Consider the following 27,422-nt stretch of genomic DNA (forward strand, 5'->3'; position numbering starts at 1 on the left):
AGCATATAAATTTCTTCTTCAAGTTCTCCATGAAGAAATGCAGTTTTCACATCTAACTGCTCTAAGTGAAGATCAAATATAGCACACATTGCCAAGACTACTCTGATTGTAGTAAGTCGTACCACCGGAGAAAATATCTCATTGAAGTCTATTCCTTCTTTCTGAGCATATCCTTTCACTACCAATCTTGCACGATACCGCTCCACTTGATCATTGCCATCACGCTTTATCTTGTAAACCCATTTGTTGCCAATGGCCTTTCTTCCTTGTGGTAGCGGAACAAGATCCCAAGTGTTATTCTTGTGTAGAGCTTCAATCTCCTCTTGCATTGCTGTCATCCACATAGATACATCTGTACTTTTGATAGCCTCGTGGAAAGTTGAAGGCTCTCCATCCTCTGTTAGAAGACAGTATGCAATGTTACTCTCAGTAACATATTCTGAGTGCCAAGTCGGTGGCCTTCTTTCACGAGTCGACCGCCGAACTTCAGGAGTTTCAGTCTCTATTTGTTCTTGCTCTTCATGCTCTGGTACAACTTCAGAAGAAGCATGATTCTGAGTATTTTCCACATGGACTGCTGTAGTCTCCTTTAGAATGCTATTATGTTCTTCCATTTGCATTTTACCTTCTGCAAATATGACATCTCTGCTGATGACTACCTTGTGGGCAGTGGGATCCCACAAGCGATACCCCTTCACTCCATCAGCATATCCCAAGAATACACATTTTCTGGATTTTGAATCTAGTTTGCTAACTTCTTGTGTATTGTACATCACGTACACAGGACTTCCAAATATATGCAATCGAGAATAATCAGCTGGCTTCCCAGTCCACATCTCCATCGGTGTCTTCAGCTCAATTGCAGTTGATGGAGATCGATTTATCACATAACAGGCGGTATTGACTGCTTCTGCCCAAAATGACTTTTCTAGACCTGCAGCCTTCAACATTGCTCTTGTTCTTTCTAATAGAGTTCTGTTCATCCGCTCTGCCACTCCATTTTGTTGTGGAGTGTATGCCGTTGTGAACTGCCTTTTGATACCTTCATGTTGACAGAAGTTATCAAATTCATCACTGGTATATTCTCCTCCATTGTCAGTCCTCAAACACTTGATCTTCTTTTCAGATTCAAGTTCCACCCGCGCTTTGAAAGTTTTAAAGACTGCGAACACATCTGCCTTCCTTCTAATTGGATACACCCAACATCTCCTGGAGAAGTCATCTATGAATGATAAAAAGTATCTTGCTCCTCCCAAGGATACAACCGGTGCTTGCCAAACATCAGAGTGAATCAGGTCTAAGATGCATTTGCTCTTAGTTGTTGATGTGCCAAACTTCAACCTGTGCTGTTTACTTGTAACACAGTGCTCACAAAAAGGTAAAGTAACCTTTGTAAGCCCAGGGAGTAACTTCTGATCAGAGAGAACCTTTAAACCTTTCTCTGACATGTGGCCTAGTTTTTGATGCCACATCATAGTCTTCTCTTCTGCAGGACTGGCTGATGCGATTGACGCTTCTGCCCCATGATGTGTTTCTCCCATTAATACAAACATGTTTGCAACTGTCTTTCTTGCCTTTAAAACCACCAGCGCTCCTTTGACAATTTTCATTATTCCATTGTCTGTTCGGATCTTACAGCCAAGACTATCAAATTGTCCTACAGACAAAAGATTCTTCTTCAAGTCTTTCACATGCCGCACTCCTGAAATAGTACGAATTAAGCCATCATACATCTTCAATTTGATGGTGCCAATGCCAGCAATCTCCAAAGCATGATTATCACCCATGAACACTTTGCCTCCAGAGATGGGTTCATATGTATGGAACCAATCTCGATTAGGAGTCATATGCCATGTTGCTCCTGAATCCATTAGCCAGACCTCAGTGAGCTCTTCTCTATCTGTAGAGACTGTCGCTGCTTCACTATATAAAACCTCTCCATCTTCTGAGGTGCTTGCGACACATCCTTGAGGTTTTGATGACTCTGCAGTATTCTCTATACCCCTTTTAAACCAACAATCCTTTTTGAAGTGCCCTTTTCTGCCACAGTTGTAGCATTTCACAGTCTTCTTACTTCTTGATTTGGACCTCCCTTGCCTTTGACTCCCACTAGAGCCACGCTCCGTTGATCTCCCTCTTGACACCAACAATGCCTCTGCTTGGTTTGAACTATTTCTGTCTCCTTTATTTTTGCGCCTATTTTCTTCTTCCAAGATGGCGGCTGCAACATCATCAAAGACTAAATAGTCTGTGAGGATATTATTGGTCAAGTTGATAATGAGCTGATCATACGAATCTGGAAGACTTTGAAGTAGAAGCTCTGCACGTTCACTTTCCTCTATTTGTTGACCCAATGTAGTGAGTTGTGAAAATAGAGTCCTTATTGTGTTGATGTGGTCAGTCACCGCCGTGGTTTCTGTCATTCGAAGGGTATAAAGTCTCCGCTTTAAGAAAATCTTATTGTGCAAAGACTTGGACTCATATAGCTTTGTTAGAGTCTCCCATATCTCCTTAGCTGTTTTCTTCTCCGCCACACTTGATAATACTTCATCGGCTAATGCTAAATGTATGTTAGCAATAGCATTTCCATCCATCTCATTCCATTTTGCATTATCAGTGATCTCCGCGGGTCGATCCCCAATTGCTGCCAAGCAATTGTCTTTCCTTAAGATTGCCTTGATTCTCATTTTCCAGAGTGAGAAATTGCTCCCATTGAACCTTTCAATCTCGTACTTTGCTGCCATTTTATTCACCGTGATCTATTCAGCTATCACCGTTTCACAGAACTGTAACGTATACAGAAATAGTATCGTGTGAATAATACTTCACTAAGTAAGTTCCCAGGAAAGATTGGAGGGGTCACAAACGGTCCCGCTTAAAACCCAATCTCCTTAGACAGAACTTCCTAGACTGTATTTAATCACCGCACTGACTTTCTATATACGCCAACAGTAACTTATGTGAACAGTACCGTATGGGTGAATAGTGTCGTATAGGTGAATAGTGCCGTAGACGTGAATAGTAACCGTATACACGAATAACTTTTGTGTATTAACAACACCAACCAAGAATGCTCTGATACCACTGTTAGGATACTGGCATGCAAACCCGACAAGACAAAAGGCAAGGAATAAGATAAAATGAGAAATGAGACACACAAGAATTTACGTGGTTCACCCAATTGGGCTACGTCCACAGGCAAGTATAGAAGGATTTTACTAAGTAATGTGGGAATTACAACCTCTCTCAAATAATAGGAGAACAACTAAGAATCTCTCTATTATTAGGAGAAAACACCTCACTTACTCTCTTACAAATACCTCACAATTTTGTGGGATTACTCTCTCTTCACTCTACTCTTCTCTTCTCTATCTTGGTGTGCATTTAGGCTTGAATGCATTGCCTATTTATAGGCAAGAGTGAGGGTATAATGGTCATAAATTTAGGAGGAATATATGCCTAACAACTCATCCTCCACTCATACTCCACCAATTATACCAACTCATCCTCCACTCACACTCCACCAATTACAACTCATCTCCCACTCAAATCCCATCAATTATGCCAACTAATGTAAAATGGCTTTACATTAGTATGTGGTCGAGAGTTGGATCTTTAGAAAGCAAGGATTCTTTCTGGATGCTATCGCGCGCCATGATCGATGGTTTCAAGATTATTCTGGCATTCCTGGTTCTACATTTGTTGAAATGGACTCCGACTAGGATTTTTTCGGTCGAGGTCTTGTCGGATTGGTAAGCAAAGAATCTCTTCAAGAAGATGGCAGGAAACTCCACTCACATTCCTGATAAAACATCCGCATGCACTCGACCAAATAATGTGCTGGGTTTGGCGCCATTCCCGAATGCTCTAGCTGGGTTTGCTGCAGGGGCTCGATCTCTGTTATTTGCTTTCTTATTACTGGATTAGCGATTTTTGGATATCGACTGGAGCTACCAGGCAAAACAATAATGATGGATCGATTCGTGATTTATTGCATCTGGTGGAATGGAATGCATATATGATCTTGTAATAATTTACCACTTCTTTTTCATGAGATAAGATTTTAACCGTTACTAATGGAATCGACTTTTTATAATAAAAAGAGAAGATTTTTGAATTAAAGGTAAAATAAATAGAATTTTTAATTCAATTCATTTCCATAAGTATTCTACACAATATAATTGAATTAAATTATGTGATTTAATATTTTATTTTTAATATAAAAAATTATAATAAATTAACAATTAAATTCAAATTACTGCTTCAACAAACTCCAAGTTCAACTAAAAAAAGAGTGAGAGAGAGAGAGAGAAGAAAAAAAAAACACATGGACAAGGTTTAAAAAATATGGATTTTGGTGGGCTAAAACACTTGAAGGGCATGCAAATTACAGTGGATATAAATTCAGAGATATTAGGGCCCCCCATATCCGATAGAACTTTATAATGTTGTCATGGATGTTGTCATAGAATGACGAAACACTGTCGTCCAATGACATAACATGGGCATGCCAATGAATCTCGAAATCCTTTCTAATATTAGAAAATGTAACACCTTGGAATAACATGATTACTTACTTGTACTATTATTTTTTCCTTAATTTAAGTTAATAATGATCAGTTTTTTTTTTTGGGTTAAAGGCCGCACTATCTTTTCTCGATGACTGCAATCTTTGTCGGTAGAATACTTAGCGCTGAAGGAGTTTGTTCGCAGCCCAGGATGATTATTTTGAAACCTTTCCTCAAAACTAATTTACTCGTACGAGGAATCTCATGTGCAACTTAAAATATTGCAACAATCAATAAGAACATTAAGCATGTTTCTTTACTTTTCTGCTTAATTTAAAATCTTGCCTTACTTCCCTCTGACGCTCAAGCTGGTTCTTTTTTCATTTAGTGCAAAGCGTCTTGCCATGGGATGGTTATAGAACGTCCTCATGTGCTCTCTTAGAGCCTGTGGATGGCTCAGATATTATCAATCACTGAAAGCTGCATCAGAAAAGAGTCAAATTTCTGATATGGAAATTTCACGATATCTTCTACCGGAAAACATGCATCCTCTACTTTATTGTAACTGAAAAGCGCATCGATCGAGCATCAGAATACAAGTGTCAACAACATCCTGTGCACAACCTCTCTTATCCATCTCATGCCAAGCCTCAAATGCCCCATCAACATCACCCATTTCAAAAAACATTGAGATCAGCATATTACAAGTCTGGACACTACGAAAGCAACCCACTTCAATCATTCTTTCATAAAGCCTGCAAAGTGCATCAATGGAAGTTGTGTATGTAAAACTACCAGGGGTATGGCCAAGCTGGATCATTTCCTCCAAAACCTCCATTCCTCTAGTCGGATTCCTAACTCCACACCAGCGAAAAAACAATACATTAATTGTAATTAGTATTAGCATCAGGCTTAACCTTGTCCTTCACCGTCTTAAACAATGCGTCGGCATCCTCGACCAAAATACACTTGCATGAAGCATCCAACAAGTTAAAGGCATTCATTTCGGGCTGCACTTGACCCTGATCCTATGATATACTCATCTCCAAATGTTGAAAAATTGACTAGAAATGAAGGACATTTTAGAAGAAATAAAAAAAAACAATTAAATTATCAAGGAAAAGTAAGAGTAAGATTAAGTAAAAAATTAAAATAAAATAAACTAATTATTTCGTAAAAAGCACAGAGATTAAGATAGGAAAATGATTTTTTATAAATACATCATTCAGTTGTATGGTTGCTTAAGAGATAATCTCCAACAAAAAACTAACACGCAAATAATAGAAGATTTACCGATTTCTATTTTTATTCTCCAATCTCCTTTTGATTTTGGGTTCATCGTTGTTTTCGTATATGTCACTATCTCATCAATGACCATTTAAAACCTTGCAAAAAATTAAAAATAGCAAAATACTGAAAATTAAGAGTACAGGTTTCTTACAACTCGCCAGTTGTATATATTATTATTATGTCGATGATGCGTGAAACTATACTATATTTGATGCGGTGATTGGTTCCTCCTGTCTCCTCTCAACTATCAAGCACCTTCCCGCCCTCTCACCTACCGCCACTCACCACCTAACTAAAAGGCTAAGAAAACCAATCAACGCCATTACAAGCATTCCTTGAATCTAATGTTGAAGCGATCGAGTCTCTAAAATCACTTTTACAACAAAAACTTGAAAATGGCCAAGATGAAGAGGCTTTAAAGATTATAAAGCTTTTAGTGTCTGCGCAACCGGAGGTAACTGAATGGAAGTTTTTAATGGCAAGATTGCTGAACGAAACGGGTCGTGCACAAGATGCTCGCAATGTGTTTGAAGAAATTCTTGTTGCAAATCCTTTGTCTTTTGAGGCTTTGTTCGAGAATGCACTACTAATGGACCGCTGTGAAGAAGGAGAGGCGGTTATTAGAAGGTTACAAGGGGCTTTAGATATTGCAGAAGAGGAGAATAAAGTGAAAGAAGCGAGGGACGTGAGGCTGATTATGACACAGATACAGTTCCTGCAAAAGAATGTGGAGGAGGCGGTGAAGAGTTATCAAGAGTTGTCAAAAGAGGATCCTAAAGATTTCAGGCCTTATTTTTGTAGAGGGATGATATATAGTTTACTTGATAGAAATGAGGAGGCAAAAGAGCAGTTTGCCAAGTATCGTGAGCTTTCGCCAAAGAAGTTTGAGGTGGAGGGGTATTTGAGGACCTCATTATCAAGGATGAAGCTTTTTGGGTCAAATGAGAAGAACTGAGTCTTGGCTTTTGAAGTTTTGAGGTAATAATGATTTGGAGAATTCAGCTACTCTCCAGATAGAGAAGGAAGACATTGGATTTTTGGGTAATAATCATCCATATCATTTAGTTTAGGATTGATCTGGAAACGTCGCTGAAGTTTTTATGCTTTTAGGGGAATTTCCTTGTCCATATTCAGCAGGATTGGGCTGCTCTTTCATGATATTGCTTTCACGTTTTTGAGGATGACTTGTATTCTCCATCATGCTTTTGGAATTCTTTTCAGTCCGTCAATCTAATTTTCTTCATCTAGGAAAATTTTGTTATTTTGTTCTGCTTCTTCCTGGATTACACTTTGATTTGAAGAGTTTCTAAGTTTGGCATGAATTGTGGATTATTATTACTTGCTCTCTTTACTATTGAATTTTGTTTACTATGAAAAGTGAGGGTTGCTGAGTGTGGCATGAATTGTGGATTCTTATGTCTTGGTTGCTTTGCTATTGAAATTTGTTTAGTTTGCACGTGGCTTATATAGATTATTCATTCGTGTGTGCTTATTCCTGCTAGCATTACACAAGAACTATGCAGTGGATGCGTCATTACTTTGGGAAAAAATTGACCAAAGGCCTTCCTGTTGGTTCTTTACAACGACAAGGCCACAGGTGTACTTAGACCTTCAATCTTTAGAATCGCCACCACTTTTGAGGGCCTTTTGGGTCATGCCATACAAAAGGAGACTTGTGGTTTCCTTGAGTTGAGTTTATAGATGAACTATGCCTTTAAGCTCATGTCAGGCTATAAGCTGAACTGAAACTTCTCTATTTTGTCTTGCTCATCAGAGTTTCAGCCAGTCTAGAAATTCTGCCAAACTCTTTTGAGTTCTTACAGTTAGCTAGTGATAAATATAATCTGGTGAGATCTTGGCTGCATCTTCCATGATATAATTATTTACTGGACAATTGGCTTTGTTAGAGATATGCAAGATGCAAAACTGAAAGGATTAGTATGACAATGAGGCAAGATGGAGAGTATGGAATCTGTTAAAGAACCATCTCAACCCAATAACTTAAGCTGTTAGGTGAGGTCCTAGGATATGATTTATATTATTCTCTAACACGCCCCCTCAAGTGAAAGTTTTTTGGGCTTGAAACTTGCACATGCTCACATTACCTTTGTGCTTAATTTTTATCAATTAAATGGGGATGGTGAGTTTTGAACTCGAGACCATTTGGTCATTAAGACTCTGATACCATGTCAAAGAACCATATCAACCCAATAGTTTAAGCTGTTAGGTGAGGTCTTAGGATATGATTTATATTATTCTCTAACAGAATCTAATAGTATTGGTAATTTTGAAGTGGGGTATATTAATAGAGTTACATTGCAGGATGCCTGCATGGAGGGAAGAGTTACTTTCTTGGAGGGCTATTTGGAAGACTAAAATCCCCTTCTCTGAGGGATTTATTTTATCTTGAGAGGCTGCATGGTGTCAACGAGTCAATTACAGCTACCTTCTTGTCAATTGTCTTTTCTATGGCAAGCAACTGAATAGCAATGCCATAAAACCTGGCTTGGTTGTTAGGTCAATTTGCTGTTGACCCAGGATCAATCCATTTACTCAGGACTTCTCCGAATCAAGTTTCATGTTAAAATGTCAAAATCAAGTTTCATGTTAAAAGGGTTTTTTTTTTTAATTTTGAAAAAGCATTAAAATAAATTTTTTTTATTTTTAATTAAAATATTCTGAAATAAAAAAAATTAATTTAAAGAAAAGAAAAAAAATCATCAAAAAAAAAATATTAATTTTAAAAAAAAATTACAAAAATTTAATTTTTTTTAATTGTTTTGAAATACAGAGAACAACTATTCGAGAAGTCAGGTGAAGAAGGTCAATCTACTATCTAATCCGATCAAATTCTATTAGGCTTGTCTAATCCAGCATAGAAAACCAATTAACGATTATTAGGAAATAAAATGGAGGCTGGCTTATGGCTTAGCTCTTGCGAAGCCTCTCTACTCTTCAGCTAAAACTCATTCAACCAGGCTCCAAACTTATGCGGCTCAAGATATCAGAGAGTTCTCAACATAAACATGGAGATAATTTCCGGTTACATGCACAATTGCTATGTGCATAAAATGAAAATTAAAAATGAAGTGAATCCCAGACTCAGTAAACTATGTTCCGAGTTCGATCCTGCCACTGGAGATATGACCAAGTCAACATAAATAATTGAAAATAATTACAATATTTTTCTAGTTTTTTGTAGGTGTTATGACCTCATAATATTTCGTTTTTTCTTTCTCCATACAGGGAAAAAAAAAAGAAAAAAAAGAAAAAGGAAAGGAAAGGAAAAATCACACTGCTATAAACAAATGCAGAAGAAAAGGTTATTTTTTTGAGAAGGTTTAAGGCTACTTGCGTTTCCGCCCTCCTTTTCCCTTCTTGTTTTTCTTGGACTTGCTGCTTCCCTTCCCCTTGTTCTCCGTATCAGGGTTTCTACCTCCGGTTTCAACATTACTCCGTGAAATGTTTATCTCACCTTTAGCAGAAACGCAACTCCCCTCAGCCTTGCTGTTACTATGTTCCTCATCACGTTGGCCATCTGATGCAATGTTTCTCTCTGACATCTCTCTTTTAAGATTTTCATCGTGTTGCAAGAATATCTGGCTTAGGAAAAATTCCATTCTTGGCCTTCTTGACTGCAGCTTCTCGAGAAGTTCTCCAATTGTAGAAATGTCGCTCTCATGTTCTGATTCCCTGAAAATAAAATATACTTGAAATATTATCGTAGCAAGTAGAATGAAATACTTCATTAAATACCATGGATCTAGGCATCATGTTAACACTGACCTCATTTCTAATGCAGCATTAAGTTGCCCCATTTCGTGAAGCATGGTGGAAGCTTCCTCAAGCAGGTTTTTATTATCAACACCGGGAGGGTTCTGAAAATTCCCATCAATTGCTGCTTTTAAAAGGCAAGTAATTCTGTCTATATCCACCTGAAAATAAATGATATAATGATTAGCAGAAAGAAATAACCATGTCTCTGAGCATGTTAAAAAAATAAAAAATAATTCGAAAAGCAGCATTACCTTAAATGTTGGATCGCATGCAATATTGCTTCTTTCATCTACTCCATGGTTTGGAGATTTTAGTGCTTCAAATATTTCCCAAAGCCGTTCATGGCGCAATGGAGGGTTACCCTCATCCTTCTTCCCACAACTCGAGTTCCGGTTAGCCGTATCTCCAACATTAGATGGAAGCTCAGGTATCTTCCCCAGATCTTCAATGCCCTGAGACACTATTCCTTTGAATGAGCTCCTAGTGTTTGCTTCAACAGCTCCCGTGTGATCCTGAGATGTAGCATCAGTCTTTGCAAACAAGACTCTTAATACGTTGTCTTTGCTTTCATTGACCTTCATGTCCACAAAAATAGCATCTGGACACAAAAATCTTGAGCAATTTTTACCAAAACTCACAACTACCAGAGGATTGCCAATCTTGCTAAATGCTTCAGCTACCACAGTTGGATTTACATTCAGAGAATTATGCTTCTGCCTCTTCCGGATGGCATCATAAAATTGACCTGGCAGTTTTTTGGTGATATAGGTCCTACCCAGCAAGTCAGAAAGCAAGCCTTTACACAATCCAAAGTTCACATAAATTAAACATATTATGACAACCAATCTCAACACTACTACAGCATGGTAGTCATTCAGGACCTTCACGTTCTTTTCTGATACTCTTATCCACTCCATCATTTCCTTCTCATTATCAAGAAACAGATGAACAGTGTCAACAATAAACTCCAGGATGCTTTCTGTAGATTGGGGTGCAACTCCCATCAAACTTTCAAAAGGTGGACTCCCATGGCCTTCTTGGTATATAAGCCATTCCACAAAAGAAGACTTTGTTGTAAGACAATAGCCTTGGAAGTAGGATAACAAAATTAGTTGGCGTTCGAGCATGTATAAGAAACAACCAGGCAAGATATAATCTCCTTTCCTCCAGTTGGCATAATAAGTATCTTCCAGAGCTTCATGCAACTTCCACATATAGGACACCTCCCTCTCATTCCTACAGAGATCCTCAATGAAAGCCTTCCATGAAGAATTCCATTGTAAACCATCTGCCATCTTCTCATATGGTTCACATAACATCTCACCAGAACCAAGAATCATCGATGTGATCCTTCCAAGTTGCGCATAAGACAGATCGTTCTTTGAGCTCACATCTTCAAAGATAACTTCCTTGAGTAAATTCCTACAAATCTCAGTTCTCCTCAACGAAATCATATTCTCTTTCAGTGATTCTCTCCAGTCCCTAGGATAGATGCAATCGTAGAAGCATCCAGTTGCCAGTCGAGTGAATTTCCGCAGTGCCTTGATATCACCATGTTGAATACTTAGAAACTGGCAATTCAAAAGAAAATCTGCCACCTCATATATATGAGTAAGAGACCTGCTTTGGCAAAAGAGGGACAAGGAATTCCTAACTGATAAATTGTAAAGGGCTTCAAGATTGGTTAATACATTCATGCCGACAGAAAGTAATTCCGAACACCAATAACCGTGAGCAGCAGTGACAAACTGATGAACATCTACAGAAACCAAGTTCCCCTTCCTTTGAATAAATTTTCTGGGTATTTCCCTCACCCACTGAGCATCCGAGATCATCAGAAAATAGATAGCGTTCAGATTATTAAACTGTCTCTTCACGCCCAAGTAATTCAAGCAGAATTCACCAAAATCTCCATATTCAGTTACATCTTGCATTTCAAGACGTCCAAGAAACTTGAATATGTTCACAATCTTATCCTTCCAAAAATTCCAAAAGTAAACAAGTGTCTCAACAGAGACTTGGTTGTTCAAAAAGTTTCTTTCTGACAACCTTGCTAAATCAGACACTAAGTCATTTTCCCACCAATACTTTGAGGTATTTAAATGAAGATGCATGTCCAGTATCTTTCGAGCTGATAATATTTCACCTCTGATACTACTATGTCTCCGAGAAGAATCTAGACTTTGATGAATCTTGAATAGGTTGTGCTGGCTATTCAATAAAATTTCAGCCTCTGTGTGAACAAACTCATAAAACTGGTCTGACACATCCTTTGCAAGTAACTTAGCTTTTGATAAAAGTTCCTCTTTCTGAAGAAACTGCTTTAAAGGCCAGCCTTTGCTCCCAGTTGACCAGAGAGAGTTTGCAAACACAAACCATAGAATAAGCAATGATGCCTCCTTAAAATGTCCACCCTTGCCCAGTAGATCTGCCTCAAGGACAAGCTCACCTTTAAGCTTTGCAATGCCCGCCGCCACCAGGAAGTTCCCTGATTCCACTTCCAAAGACAAAAGCTCATCAAGGCACCCCAAATTAGTCAAGAAAGTACGAGCTGAAGACATGGAATCAAAAGCTCTAACATATCTCATCATGGCTCTGTTGTCATTGAGCTCGTAATAATGACAAGCACAGCTTTCCAGAAACTCTTGTTCAATTGTAACCATTTCTCTGCTTCTTTGGTCTGCAGTCCCATGTTGTTTCCAGTACTGTATATAATGCAAGCCCGTGTCGAAGAGTTTTCCTTTGGTACATGCAGACAAGCACTTTGAGAAATTGCAGCCTTTTGCATATACTTCAGCTGCAGAACAATAATTTTCAGCAAGAAAAAAACATTCTCCAGCTCTTTCCATTGCAGATTCCCCACATTGCAAGTAAATCCTACCTGCAGAAGCCAGTAAATCCTAATCGGTAATAACTGCAAGTTAAGGTCAACTAATTTGCAAATCTGTGAATTTCATAAATAATTTTCTCACAGAAAAGATGATGCCATTTGCAATGAAGAATATTAATTCAGCGTACAAGGGACACAGGCAATGGTCATAACTAGCAGAAACATTAGAAAACCGAAAGTGCAGAATAACGGTGGTTGCAAGACTCTTGCAAATCTGTAGCAACGCTGAAAAAGAAGTGAAGATAGCACAAAAGCATACCTGCCCTATCATACTCCTTCAACATGTAAAAGCATTCGGCAGCATACTCAGCCTTGCCTATTGATTCAAAAATTTCTGCAGCCTGCCTACGGGCAACAGAAGCCATTTCAGGATTTGAACTATGCATTCTGTCAGCAGCTGCTCTAAGCCCAGCAGCCTTGGACAATTTCTCCCCATGTTCATCCCCTGCTCTTTCAAAGCACATAGTTGCCATCTCATAGTTACCCTCACGTAAAAGCTGGGTGACACCAATAAAAGGTAATGAAAAGGCAAGTTACACTTGTATGAGCATGGCGAGACGAAAAGAAAGCAATGTGAAAGACACTTTGTCCTTTCAAACAAGTAGGAATGGGATATTGAAAACATCTAATATCACAGAAAGCAATAAACGAAGATATCCAAAATCACAAAATTTTTGTGAACAATATGGATAAATTTTTCCTTGACAAGTGAATGCAGCAACTTTTGATCAATAACAAAAAATAATTAAATAGAGATTGCATATTAATCTTTGTTAAGAACATCAAAATCAAGAAATTATAAGTTAAATGTTGCATTAGTATAACACGAAGCAAACCTTGTAACCCTGAGACTTCCACTCTTCAGGACTGCTAGAAACTTGCATTGCTTGGGCAAGCGAATCATCCAGTTTCCTCACTTGGACAAGGCCCTTCTTCGTCCAGTAGTCAAACATTGGTCTGGAGAACTCCTCCACATTCTCACAAATCCACAACCTTTGCCGTGTACGAGTGATAGCAACGTATAATTGCTTCAACTCAGAGCACAAGACATTATGTTTTGCTGGGCTGAAACTTGGAAAGGATGGGGAATTGCCATCAAGTAAATCTTGTTCCTTCATAAACTCATAGACAACTCTCCATTTATTTTTCAAAGGTGATGAGCCAAAAAAGTTGTACAAGAGGACATCCTAAAAAAAAGATGAGGCAAAGAGTTAAAAGGGCAAAGACATCAGTGGCTAAAAGAAATGTGAATGTTTTTCAAGATTGTAAGCATCCATTAGATTTAAAAAAAGTATCCGCTCTCCCACATCCCATCCATAAAATTATCTATGGCTAAAATTTGAATAAATTTGATACATTTATTTGTGAATCATCACACTTGGCACCGCATCTATAAACTCAAACAGCAATTCAGAACTAAAAAGGTACAAATTATCAAAAGACTGAAGTTACGAGCATGGTAAAAATTATCGATGTGGTGATCAAATGTTTTGACTTTGACAAAAGGAAAACGGGCCTGGAAAGAAGTGGAAATGATAAAGATAATGCTTTAAATAGGAAAAACAAGATGTACAGTAAACCACTGACCTGAAATTCCAGGCCCTTGCACTCTACAACAGTCAAAACAAGAGCATGCTTCCCAACATAGTTATCAATCTCTTTCCTAGCAGCATCATCCCGTACCAATATCACCTGCTCTGCTCCAAACCCAACAAAATTGCTTCTCACATTCCCACTATTCCCGAAAATAGTTACAATTGCATTTTCATCATTTCCAGATTCAAGTAAAATAGGGGCTTCCCCATAAATAAGACTTGTTTCATGGCTTAAGACATCAATAAATGAAGGGAAAAAACGGTAAAGAAGATCAATAACACTCTGAGCTAACTTGAGCACACCAGCATGGGTACGGAAGTTCTGGTTCAAATGAAATATTTTAGATATTTGACCTTTCTCGCTTCTGTCATTTCCCGCACTCCTTGATGCTAAAACAAACTCCTTATAGAACAAAGATCTTATATCTTCAAACCTAAAGTCAATCCCCCTAGCAATTGTCTGCGCTGTATCACCAGAAAAAACAAATCCCTCATCTACATTCCTACAGATATGTTTAAAAAGAGCAATCTGCCTCATTGTAAGATCTTGGACTTCATCAATATAGACAAAATCCATCGCATCACCCTCATACTTGGAAGTTTTAACACGAATATGAAGATCATTTACAAAATCAGCCATATCAAAGTCAGCATTTTCTGCCTTCATCTTTTCATAGTCTTCAAAAATATCATATATAAAATCTCTTTTCTGTCTATTTAAAGTGGATATACGACCTTCTGATAGAATAACATAATCCCCTCGGCTCAGTCTGCCATCACAAGACTCTCCAGCTCGCAGGCCACCTTTTATATGGGACATTATCTCAATAAATACTCTGGATGAATCAAGCTTTTTTTTTAATTTCTCATTGAAACGTGGCCAATAAACTGCACAAAACTTCTCGAAGTTAACCTCCTTTGTTCTTATAAGAGTTTGTGCTGAGATTGATCCTGAATTCCCCACTTTTTCATGCAAAAGCTGCCTCATGTCAGAAAATTTTTCAAAGTACGAATTACCCACTGTTCCATCAAGCATCATTAAAAATTTAAAGAAAGTGATAACAAGTGGGTATGACTTTGGAGGAATATCTAAGAAAGAGTTTGGAATATCTTTGAATTGTGCTGCATCATCAATATCTTCCATATCAACTGAACTCCCTTCTGCTGAGTATTTTCCACCAGAGGCAAAGCTGTACACACACAACAACGCTAATATAAGAAAACAAATACAGAAAGCAGGGTAATTTTAGGAAGAATTTTCCGAAGTTTAATAATAATGGAATGGGGTGATCTGATTAAAAAGAAATGTTTATGAAGTACAGAAGTAAGCTAGGCTACTTTTAAGGGCCTGTTATAAATTTCTGAAAGTTCAATCCAGCAATGCATATGAACAAATGCTTGTTTTAGACAATAAAATTTCCTTAATAACAAGTTGCATCATGCAAAGCACACTTTGCAAGAAATAAATTTAACCTGGAGGTATCAGCTCCAGCGTAGAGAGTATTTTCTAAAACAATACAAACCTTTTCAATTGTATCACATGATGCTTGATGACATAACAGAGTTTTGGACTGACTGTCACAAAAAGTTGACGCAATACAGTTTCTTTGGCATCTCCAACACCATCCCCAACAGATTTAATGTCATCAGCAACATTGTTTCTCCTGCTGCTGTCCTTTGAAGTATTTAAGTATCCCTGTGTTGCCGTATAATATAGTTCCTCTTTCTTAAACAGCTTCATTGTCAAAACAGTCGTTTTACCAGTCCCTGATCGTCCTAGTATAAATGTACTTCTTTGGAATATGATTATCTCGAGTTCTTCATCAGTCACTTCAAATGGGAGCTCCAATTCTCTTCCATCACGGTCAGAAAGCAAGTGGCTCACGACCCCAGAAGATAATGAGTAGAACTTCATCAGCAACAAACTTTCACTCACTTTTGAGTTCTCTACATAGTAGGGACCATCAGGACCACCAGAATTTGAATTGCTTCTTATTTCATTGTTGCTGCAACTCTTATATCTGGGAATATCAAAAGAGGTTCTCCAAGTTTTTGGAACTTCCAGATCTCTGAACAAACACAAACAATAAGAAAAACTCAACAAAAGAAAAAGAAAGCTAACCGTTTCAGCCAAATTGAAGCAAATTTCTATGTAATTATTTAGGAACACAAGTGCACAACTAGAGATAGGATAAATATAGCAAAGACATACCCCTCTAGACATTTTTCATTGCAATGACTGATAAAATCATCAGTATATGTCTCAAAGATGCCCTCTAGACGTTTAGCCAGCATAGGAATATCTTCTAATGGTAATAAATCCCAAACCTTCAAAACTTGTTTGTAGCATATTTCCTTCGCTATGTCAATTGAACAGATTACATAGAGTCCTTCAACCTTGAACTGTTTCAAGATTTGAGAAGAGCTTCCGCAAATGAAGTCCACACTCCTTTTCTTAGGACGCCAGCCACTGGAAAGTTTCAGTAGAAGGTTCAGAACAGGTGTCTTCTTTCTGACTGATGCTAGTTTGCCAAATGATTTTTTGAAGTATTCACTGAAAAGAACCTGGACCGCACAAATATCAAAAGAAAATAACTATGATGCTTAACACCAAACATCTGCCATAAGGACTTCCATAATACAACTATGATGGATGACAGAAAGGTAACTATGAGATAAATACCTTCCATCTAGCACTTCTGAATAGTGCACTGTCTCCTTTAATCAAATCATCAAGCTGATCAAACTCTTTCTTGACTTCTAAAATGGCTTTGGCCAAATCCTTGTCTTCATCAGCATGAAAGAAACAATTGCGTTCCTTGGCATCATGGACTAACTTTTCCCAAATAGATTCACTATTTGATAGGGTTCTTTCATTCCCCAAAATCCAAAGACAATGCCTGAAATGGCATTTAAAGAAGGTAAGAACTGTTGTTAGAACAATTAAACGACACCAGGAATGAACTAATTTGAAGCACTACCTAGCCCTTGTAAGAGCAACATTAATTCTCCGAGGATCAGACATGAACCCAATTGCTCCACCTGTATTGGATCTCACGGTTGATATTATTACGATGTCCTCTTCACCACCTTGAAATCCATCGATTGAACTCACCTTTACTGAAAAACCATCAATGTTTTCATAATTCTTACCAAGCTTCTCTTGAATCGCACCAACTTGAGCAGTATATGGAGATATCACACCAACTCTAATGTTTTGTCCACTCCATGCTGCATGCAGAAACATCAAAGGATGTCAAATAATAAGAATAATAAGTGACAGCAAAATCTTGTGTCAGGAATTGTTTCGATGAAATGATGTTAAGCCAAAAGTTTATCACAGAAAAGTATCAAATTCATAGTGTCTATGCTTTCTTCAAAAGTGAAAGGTCATTTGCATTGTCTCACTTCTCTATTATTAGTCTCTCTGAAAACAAGATGTCAATAAGCATTGACTTTAAAGGAGCTAAACAGTCATACAAGTGTTTTTAATGCAAGATGAAAACACCGTCAGAGAAAGTTTGGTATTTTAAGATCATTTAATTTCCTCATATGCCAAAGCAAAACAATTGGAAGCATCAGTTTGCACAGAAAAAATTCCAAGCCTTCGGCTGTAATCATATATAAAAAGTCCAAAACACGATGGTAACAAAAACTTCAAGATCTTGCATAATATACCTTTGTACAGACTTCGCAGTAATTTCAGCACAATGGCTACCTCAACCATATTTTTCCTGCTATGCCCGACATCATCTAGCTCTTCTCTTCCACCCAATACATTTATGAATGTATAGGGACCAAACATTGGCCCTGGAAGATAATGCTTTACATAACTTCTAGCCTTGACATTTGGTGCATCTAAGATCAGATTGAAGTAGAATTTTGAATTAGGGAAGCAACTGATGGATGGATGCATTCTGTACTGCATATCTAAAAGATGTTTTGAGTGACCCAATGAGCTGAGCCTTTCAAATAAACTCCTTCCAAAGCCAGCTTTATCACAAACCTAGGAACCATAAGCTATATGAAGCCAATAGTGTAGAAAGTAACAAATCTAAAATTCAGTTCAACAAAAAAGACAATAATAAAACAATGAGGTAGCTTTCTCATACATTGCTTACGACCATAGCGGGTAATTGACACTCGTCACCGATTAGAATAGCATGCCTGATACCAGGAAGTTGTAGGGGTATTGTTGATTCACATTCTTTTAGCTGAGCTGCTTCGTCAACTACCAAAAAGTCCAGTGGTTCAATCGGCAACAAATGCAACTTATACGAACTAGAAGCTGTGCACAAAAATAAGGTTGCTTTCTGGAAACAGAATTCCTCTATTGACCGCTTGTTCATAGCACTTGGAAGATCCAGATGGCGGAGAGAATCCCGTACTCTTTTCAACATAGTAAGGCATTCACTTCTCTTAAGTCTCAACTGGAACAATATATCATTAAAACCTTGGAAAGAATCCTCATCTAACCCTGGGTGTGAAAAAACTTCAAGCAATTCATCAGAAATCACACCCTCGTGGAATAGCCAAGATTCAAAAGAGTTAAGTGAACCAAACAAGGATACGATGTTCTGAATGTTATGTTTGAGAATGCAAGTTTCTGGTATGTGAGTGCATAACAAAGTGAGGCATCTTTTTAGAGGTAATGCAGTAGAGCGGAATCTATCTCTCATAAATTCGAGAAACGTTTTAAGTCTCAACTGCAACAATATATCAATAAAACCTTGGAAAGAATCCTCATCTAACCCTGGGAGTGGAAAAACTTCAAGCAATTCATCAGAAATCACACCCTCGTGGAATAGCCAAGATTCAAAAGAGTTGAGTGAACCTAACAAGGATACGATGTTCTGAATGTTATGTTTGAGAATGCAAGTTTCTGGTATGTGAGCGCATAATAAAATGAGGCATCTTTTTAGAGGTAATGCAGTAGAGCGGAATCTATCTCTCATAAATTCGAGAAACGTTTTAAGCTCTCCTTTGAGGGCAACAGCTTGATAGCTACAGGATTCCCTTTTCTCTTCATTTTCATCATCATGCTCCTGCATTTTGATTAATTCATTCTCCACGAAAATGGCATACTGAGAAACACAATCTTCAAAAAAATCAATTGTCGAATTGAAACAATTCCTCCAACCAGTCAGAGGTGCAAAGCACTCTATAAGCCTTTTGACACGATAATCCAAATAGACTTCCTGAGTTTCAGAATCAACTTTGAGTCTGTCCTTATTGCCAAACAAAAGAATATCTCCCACAGAATGAAACAAAGAATCAGTTCCTGAATCTGCTTCATGAGATTCTGTGACCAGCTTGAGCACCCTAGAGGCCACTTCTGTAATTGAAACATTGGTTGGGCCACATGTTAGAGTTCTGCTTTTCATTTTTAGGAGGCTAAAGAGCAACACACTGACTGTTTTGGTTTTCCCGGTCCCTGGCGGGCCCCAAATAAGTTCAACTGCCGACTTATGGTTGCGTTGCTTTTTATGCAGACATGCCAAAACCGCCTTGCTTTGGGATTCATTCAATTTAGATGACAGATTCACAACATTCTCATCATAGATTGCACGTTCCCACATAGAATATTGGTTGCAATTTTCCTCAACCTGTTATCCAACATGGAAACTCAATCAAGTTCAAAACAGTATATTACATGCAAAACAGACACAAATTCGTCTCCTGGAAGTTATGTCTGCAACTAAATATATAGAACAGAAAAATATAGGATGAAAAACATGATCATGATTATTCTTCACCGCCATAAGAATCATCAGGGTGCCCATCTATTTTACAGAAAGATGAAATAGAGAAAAACACTACAAAGAAAAAATTACAGAGAGAGAAAGCGAGAGCGTGAGGGTATAAGTAGATTAAAATAATTTTTTTTACATTCCAAGCAAGAAGCTCAAATGATGATACCAGTAGAAAAGCGAGCAGATCCACCACTCAGTCCATCCATTTTCTCCGGCTTTATTCCAAATTTGGTTTTGAATACCACCAATCCATCCCTCAAGAACGATTTCGAAATTAATAGCATATTTTAAGCCAAACTGGCTATCTCCATGTTTCCACGTGTGAAAATATAGCATCTACATGTGACCTAAGGCAATGCAAAATCTACATGATACTAGAGACAGTAATCACATTCATATATATATATATATCTTACCACAGAATCAGTGCACAGAATCTCTTTGATGATATTCAAGTTTCCGAACATGTGGAGTGCATTCCATATTCTTTTGCTAGTTGTTATATTAGTCAATGAAATCACAGTAAGTGATTTCTGCAGTCCATCACTAATTTCAATTTCTTTTTGCGCCTTGACTGTGAAAGAAGTATATGTAGCAGCATCCTCGGTCTCATCTCCTGTTATACTGGTGACCACAGCAAATGTCCATGTCCATCCAACCCTTTGCAAATCAGAGACATTTTCGGCTTTAGCGCTTGTTAAAATAACGATGTCACCGGGCAATGTTTTGTAATGCTCATTGCCACTGCCACGGGATCTGTTTCTCCAATAATCAATATTAACATCATACAATAATGTGCCGTGGGGCTTGGCCTCAAAGAAAGCAACCATTTCAGCAAACGGTGCTCTGGAAATAATATCCATGCTTGAGCTCAATTGTGCACGGGTTTCTTCCAACAAAGGAATTAAATATGATCCAAGATAATGCTCAACCGAGTAAAATGACTCTGGAATATTTTCCACCTATAAAGGAAAGCAAAACACGAGGTCATTCACAGGACATGAAGGCACCTCAAAAGATGCTATCTCCAAATATTCGGCTGGTACAATAATCTAATCTTTTTACACGATGCAAGGACAGCTCAACTGCAACAAAATTATTTCCAGGGAACACAGCGGCTAGTTTCAAAGTTGCGTAGCTTTCACAAAAATATAAACAACACTGAACAATATTTAATTGTATAATCAAATTACACATTTATTTAACAGGTTGCGCCATTGCATCACATCACATGCTCAACAAATACACAAGTGAGTATCCATGTCAAGAGTTTTGGCACAATTAATCAATCATGTAGTAGCATTAAGACTAAGACATTTATCTAAACAGCTACGAATTGTCAACTCCTAAAAAATATTTTGACACCAAGCATGCATGCAAGAACAAACTCCATTATTAAAAGAGTTTCCAAAACTCTTCATTTTTATGGTAAGTTGGAGCTGCTCTGCCTCAGCTTACGTTCAGGGCAAGCAAAGTGAAATTCAAAATGGAATGGACTTGTAAGGGTCTAACCCACTATCGATGTAAAAACCAAATAATTTTCTTAAATCAAGAAGTTGTTTAATAAAGGAAACGTCAATTACTGCACAGTAAAATAATCCAAAAGCTGCAAATAATAATCGCATGCCAACAATCTAATTTTACAAAATAAATAACTAAAGAGAGAATGATGAAAATGGAAGGTAGAAAAGGTAAAAACCTTGAAAAGATTTTCATTGAAAACATCCTCAAGAGACCATGAAAAAATGGTGTCAACGAAGCCACGATCATTAGGAATTTCTTTCTTCTTCATCATCTTGCTTGAACTCTCTGATCTTTCCATCATCAATTTCTCGTTTATCTGCGATGATGAAAAGAGCTTCCTACTTTCAAACTTATAAAGGAAGGAAAAAGGTTTGGGGGGGGGGGGGGGGGGAGTTCCTTCGCCACAAAGAAACAGGTATAAACACCGAAGGAAAGAAAAGAATAACCTTGACTATACAATGCAGTACGGAGGCATGAAGAAAGAGACAAGCATTATCCATCTCTGCGTTGCCTTTATTAGAGGTAAGAGGGAGTGTTGCTTCTTTATTATTGAGAAAGAAAAAGGCAGTCACAGGAAACAAGTCTTCTCGTCTTCCGTGCTACTGTATCGCTGGAGAAAGAAAATAAAAGGTCGGTCTTCCCTCAGGTCTTCTCGTATTCTGGTTCCTTTCTTGACTTAAAAAAGCTCCTCTTTTTTTTCTTCTTGCGCTCTTTCTCCACATGGAAATGTTATGGATAGTTTATGAGAATTTGTTTTCTTTGAAGTAAGGTGTTGTATAACTTTATTTTAAAAAGAATTCTTCAACATCTATGTATATTTTTTGTTTTCATTCAGGTTATGCTACTTTCTTTATTTTAAAAAAAAATCCACCCAACAAAAAACTTTACTGTATTATTATTAAACTTGACCTAATAAATTATAATCAGAATGTTTTTTTTAAAGATTATAATAACTTTTTTAAAAAATTAAACTAAATTATTATGACTACTTTAAAATATATAAAATATTGAAAAATAAAATTAGATAAGTAATTTTTTAATATAAGAAATTAAAAATGAATAAAATAATTATGACTGTAACTTTTTTATTTGAAAAAAAAACTCTTAAACATCTACAAGGATTTTTATATATATAATCGACAAGAGTTTAGACTATAAACTAATATCAGCTCGTCAAAAGTAGTGGAAGGATTCTTCTAGGTTTTGTTCGAAAAAAGGATGTGTGAAATGGACGAATGAATCGAATATTGTCCATCATGACAACGACGAACTCATCGTTGACAAAAGGGAAAAAGATAAGGCTGGTTGATCCGGGATACGAGCCGGGTCTCGAGAGGTAAAAATCTAGGTCTGTAATTTGCCTCGAGAAAGTAGAAACTCGGGCGATCCCGTACGAATTTGTTTTCTTTTATTTACATTTTATTTTTTAACAAACTAAAAATAAATTTATGAATACATGCGAACCGCGTGTAAAATTTTGATGGGCTAAGGGCGTGAGGGTCTAATAGAATTTTCACGGCACCTAGCGGTTTCAGTAATTAATAGAAAAATTGTTGTGACTGCTAGAAAATTTATCCAGTGAGTTAAAATCGTGGTTTAAGTTCGAGGGTGTGCGTGTTTGGCAGTGTGGTTGTGGGTGTTTTTTAAATAATTTTTCGTATTAAAATACATGTCAATAATTTTTTTTATTTTTTAAAAATTATTTTTGATATCAGCACATCAAAACGATCTAAAACGTACAAATCATATTAAATTTTAATAATAAAAAAATTCAATTTTTTTAGAAACGCAGCCGCAGCCGCGTTCCCAAACGCTCCTAAGAAAAAACGTTTATCACCGAAGATAGAAGGTAGCGGCTACAATAGTTAACAAAATAATAGCTTGATCTGAGTTAAAAATGGTGTTTCAGTTTAAGGATAAAAAACATAGGAGATGTCTCGTGCTGAGGAATCAAAGGTATTCCTTTTTTGTTTTGGCATCTTATACGCGTGATTCTATTCTCTTTTTATTGTTGTTGGTGTTGGTGGTGCTTATTAATTTATATATTTTATTTTATTTTATAAATATGAAATTAAAAACTTATTAGTATTAGTATATGTATAGTCGTGTTTTTCTAATTAGAAATAAGAAATATTTTTATATATATAATCGATAAGAGTTTAGACTATAAACTAATATCAGCTCGTCAAAAGTATTGGAAGGATTCTTCTAGGTTTTGTTCAAAAAAAGGTTTTTGCTGTGAAATGGACGAATGAATCGAATATTGTCCATCATGACAACGACGAGCTCATCTTTGACAAAAGGCAAAAAGATAAGGCCAGTAAGAGAACAAATATGCGAATGACACGGGCCATAAACATGTCTATCAGGCTGGTTGACCAGCGATACGAGCCGGGTCTCGAGAGGTAAAAATCTAGGTCTGTATTCTGTAATTTGCCTCGAGAAACTCGGGCGATCCCGTACGAATTTGTTTTTTTTATTTACATTTTATTTTTTAACAAACTAAAAATGAATTTATGAATACATGCGAACCGCGTGTACAATTTTGATGGGCTAAACATAGAAGAGATGCGTGAGTGTCTAAAAGAATTTTCACAGCACGTAGCGGTTTCAGTAATTAATGGAAAAATTGTTGGGACTGCAAGAAAATTTATCCAGCGAGTTAAAATAGCGGTTTAAGTCCGAGGGTAAGAAAAAACATTTATCACCGAAGTTAGAAGGTAGCGGGTACAATAGTTAAAAATGGTGTTTCAGTTTAAGGATAAAAAACATAGGAGATGTCTCGTGCCGAGGAATCAAAGGTATTCTTTTTGTTTTGGCATCTTATACGCGTGATTCTATTCTCTTTTTGGTGGTGGTGGTTATTAGTTATATATAGTCGTGTTTTTTTAATTAAAAATAAGAAATATTTTTTGTTTTAATAATTTAATTTAAAATAAAAAAGATAATATCTTTTCATTGTTGAATAAAATTTTTTTGAAGTAATTTTTTAATTTTATTATTTACAATATATATTCACTCACGTTTCTTAATTTTTTTTAAATGAATAATTAAAATCTCAAATATTTATGTTTTCTTTGTTAATCTTAATCAACGTGTAACCCGAGATCTAATTTATTGGTTGTGTTAACTTTCAAATCAAATTTAATAATTATAAAAATATAATGATAAGAATCAACATTTATTTGTCTAGGTAGTTATGTAGTTGTTACCATGTTTTTTTTAAATGTAAATTAAATTTAATTCATTGGTTAGATTATTTTTTATATTATGGTATGGTTTTAAATTATAAATGAAATTTAGTTTCTAAAAAATATTAAAAAAAATCAGAGGGGAGACTATTCGTTTTGTTACAATAATAATTTCTTTTAAAATCAACTTTAAAAACAACATTTCAAAAATACTTTTAATAATACAAACCTTATTTTTATTTTCTTTTTTTAAAAAAAAAAACAAAACCCACCGTCACTTTCCTTCTGCTCATGATGAAACGAAACATCTATACCCTTCCTCTCTCCATTATTCCTTGTGCCTCTTCTTCTATAGTAAGTAAGTGTTTGGTATTATAATATAGGAATATGTCAATTACATTTAAAACCCCCTGTCACTTTTTATATATATAAAAAACTTTTAGTATTTTTAATTAAAAATATATTAATATAATTTTTTTATTATTTTTTTAATATAAACACATTAAAATCATTAAAAAAACACTTAAAATTAATACATCAATCAAAATAAAAATAATTTAAAAAATGCTTTTTAAAAAAATAACACAATACCGAACTATATTTTAGAAGGAGAGGATTGATTATAGTGGCAGGGAATAAATCCCTTTCTGTTGGTGTACTGGATATATATATAATGCTGACCCATGAGGAAGTGACTCAGAAACCATGAATGGGTTTGACAATTATATATCATAAAAATATCATAAAGCTATGTACGTAGGCAAACTAATAATAATAATAAACACCTCCTCAAAGTAATATTTGAAAATCCAACAATTCTGATAATTGTATTAGTATGTGGTCGAGAGTTGGATCTTTAGAATGCAAGGATTAATTCTTTCTGGATGCTATCGCCATGATCGATGGTTGCAAGATTATTCTGGCATGCATCTTGAAGCCTGGTTATTACATTTGTTGAAATGGACTCCGACTAGGATTTTCTTGGTCGAGGTCTTGTCGGATTGGTAAGCAAAGAATCTCTTCAAGAAGATGGCAGGAAACTCCACTCATATTCCTGAGAAAACATCCGCATGCACTCGACCAAATAATGTGCTGGGTTTGCCATTCCCGAATGCTCTAGCTGGGTTTGCTGCAGGGGCTCGATCTCTGTTATTTGCTTTCTTATTACTGGATTAGCGATTTTGGATATCACTGGAGCTACCAAGCAAAACAATAACGATGGATCGATTCGTGATTTATTGCATCTGGTGGAATGGAATGCATATATGATCTTGTAATAATTATGGAGCATGCCAATGAATTACAGTGGATATAAAATCAGAGATATTAGGGCCTCCCATATACGATATATAAAACTTTATAATGTTGTCATGGATGTTGTCATAGAATGACGAAACACTGTCGTCCAATGACATAACATGGGCATGCCAATGAATCTTGAAATCTTTTTTTTTTTTTATAATCATCGAGAGTATATTGAGAAGGCCATAAAACGAATAGCCAAAGAGAAATACAAGCAATATAAAAAAGAAAAAAAAAAAAAAAAAATTGATCTACTACAGCAAACAACAAGAAGACTACCTAAGATTTCTTATTACACCATAATTTGATGCCATCAGAAGATCTTAAGAGGTCATTTCCTGTATAATTAAAGTTTGAATCTTGAATATGCAACCAAATAGTAATCCGATAAAGGATGGTGGAGAAACAATCAAACTGTTCTCGAAATCCTTTATAATATTAGAAAATGTAACACCTTGGAATAACATGATTACTTACTTGTACTATTATTTTTTCCTTAATTTAAGTTAATAATGATCAGTTTTTTTTTTTGGGTTAAAGGCCGCACTATCTTTTCTCGTTAACTGCAATCTTTGTCGGTAGAATACTTAGCGCTGAAGGAGTTTGTTCGCAGCCCAGGATGATAAACCTCTCCTCAAAACTAATTTACTCGAACGAGGAATCTCATGTGCAACTTAAATTATTGCAACAATTAATAAGAACATTAAGGTGATTCTTTTTTTGTTTTGGAAAGTAATTTTTGAAAAAGTATTTTTTTAATTTTTTTTATGTTTGTTTGCTATTAGAAAAGGTGGTCAATGAAAAATACTTTCCGGTCAATAAAAAATACTTTTCAGTCAAAGAAAAACTCTTTCCAGTTAACGGAAAACACTTTTCAGTCAAAGAAAAATTTGACTTGATTTTCAGAAAAGTGTTTTCCCTTTTGGTTGTTCTAAACTTTCACGTGTTTATTTGCCATTAGAAAAATTGGTCAATAGAAAACACTTTCCAGTCAAAGAAAAATTTGGCTTGGTTTTCAGGAAAGTGTTTTCCAGAAAAATTTGGACGGAAAACACTTTCCGAAAATTCTGAAAAATTTAGAAATGTTATTATTTGCTGACTATATCAAATTTGATCCTCAAATTTTTAATTGCTATATATATTTTGTTTTAAATATTTTTTTTTAATTTCATCACTTAAAACTTTATTTTTATATTAACTTTGGTCCTTATTTTTATAATTGTTATTTGCTTTTTTCTTATCATTTTTTATTGAAATTTTTTATCTATCAAATTTGGTCCTCATTCTTTTAATTGTTACTTATTTTATTTGAAATAATTTATAAAATGTTAATTATTATTATTTTAATTTCTTCATCTTTTAATTTTTTATTTGATCTCTATTATTTTGATTATTATTTATTTTATCTGAGATAATTTATGAAATTATATTTTTTTTCAATTTCATTCTCATTTAACTTTTTAATTTGTAAGATTTGTTCCTCATTATTTTAATAAACTTGAAAAAAATAAAACATTAATAAGTTATTTTCCAGCTCATTTTTCATAACATAACAAAAAACTGAAAAGTATTTTCCAATTTATTTTTCATTA

At 36.0% G+C, this 27,422-nt stretch overlaps 2 protein-coding genes across 2 annotated transcripts; one reads left to right on the forward strand and one right to left on the reverse strand.

The window, feature by feature from the left end:
• The first annotated feature begins 5,985 nt into the window (after window positions 1-5,985).
• LOC133705249 (protein SLOW GREEN 1, chloroplastic-like) lies at window positions 5,986-7,263 on the forward strand. The gene is made up of 2 exons (XM_062130389.1): window positions 5,986-5,989; window positions 6,104-7,263. Exons 1-2 carry the CDS (start codon window positions 5,986-5,988, stop codon window positions 6,751-6,753), a joined length of 654 nt encoding a protein of 217 aa, XP_061986373.1. The 3' UTR covers window positions 6,754-7,263.
• A 1,677-nt stretch (window positions 7,264-8,940) lies between these two features.
• On the reverse strand, window positions 8,941-21,981 carry LOC133705909 (uncharacterized). Its single transcript, XM_062131348.1, has 15 exons — window positions 21,784-21,981; window positions 21,513-21,653; window positions 20,230-20,775; window positions 18,173-19,666; window positions 17,739-18,066; window positions 17,042-17,291; window positions 16,744-16,960; window positions 16,273-16,625; window positions 15,584-16,129; window positions 14,053-15,250; window positions 13,302-13,652; window positions 12,725-12,962; window positions 9,827-12,456; window positions 9,585-9,733; window positions 8,941-9,491 (listed from the first exon to the last, which is right to left on the reverse strand). Exons 1-15 carry the CDS (start codon window positions 21,835-21,837, stop codon window positions 9,146-9,148), a joined length of 8,841 nt encoding a protein of 2,946 aa, XP_061987332.1. The 5' UTR covers window positions 21,838-21,981; the 3' UTR covers window positions 8,941-9,145.
• Between the last annotated feature and the right edge of the window lie 5,441 nt (window positions 21,982-27,422).

Source organism: Populus nigra, chromosome 10 (genome assembly GCF_951802175.1).
Source record: "Populus nigra chromosome 10, ddPopNigr1.1, whole genome shotgun sequence".
Classification (NCBI taxonomy): Eukaryota; Viridiplantae; Streptophyta; class Magnoliopsida; order Malpighiales; family Salicaceae; genus Populus; species Populus nigra.

Excerpts from the sequence above, each read along its gene's own strand:
- LOC133705909 (XM_062131348.1), bottom strand. The coding sequence starts at position 21,837 with ATGGATAATGCTTGTCTCTTTCTTCATGCCTCCGTACTGCATTGTATA. Across the intron at positions 20,776-21,512 it reads TCAATGAAAATCTTTTCAAG|GTGGAAAATATTCCAGAGTC; the intron begins GTTTTTACCTTT and ends TTTCCTTTATAG. Across the intron at positions 15,251-15,583 it reads CATGTGATACAATTGAAAAG|CTTTGCCTCTGGTGGAAAAT; the intron begins GTTTGTATTGTT and ends GTGTGTGTACAG.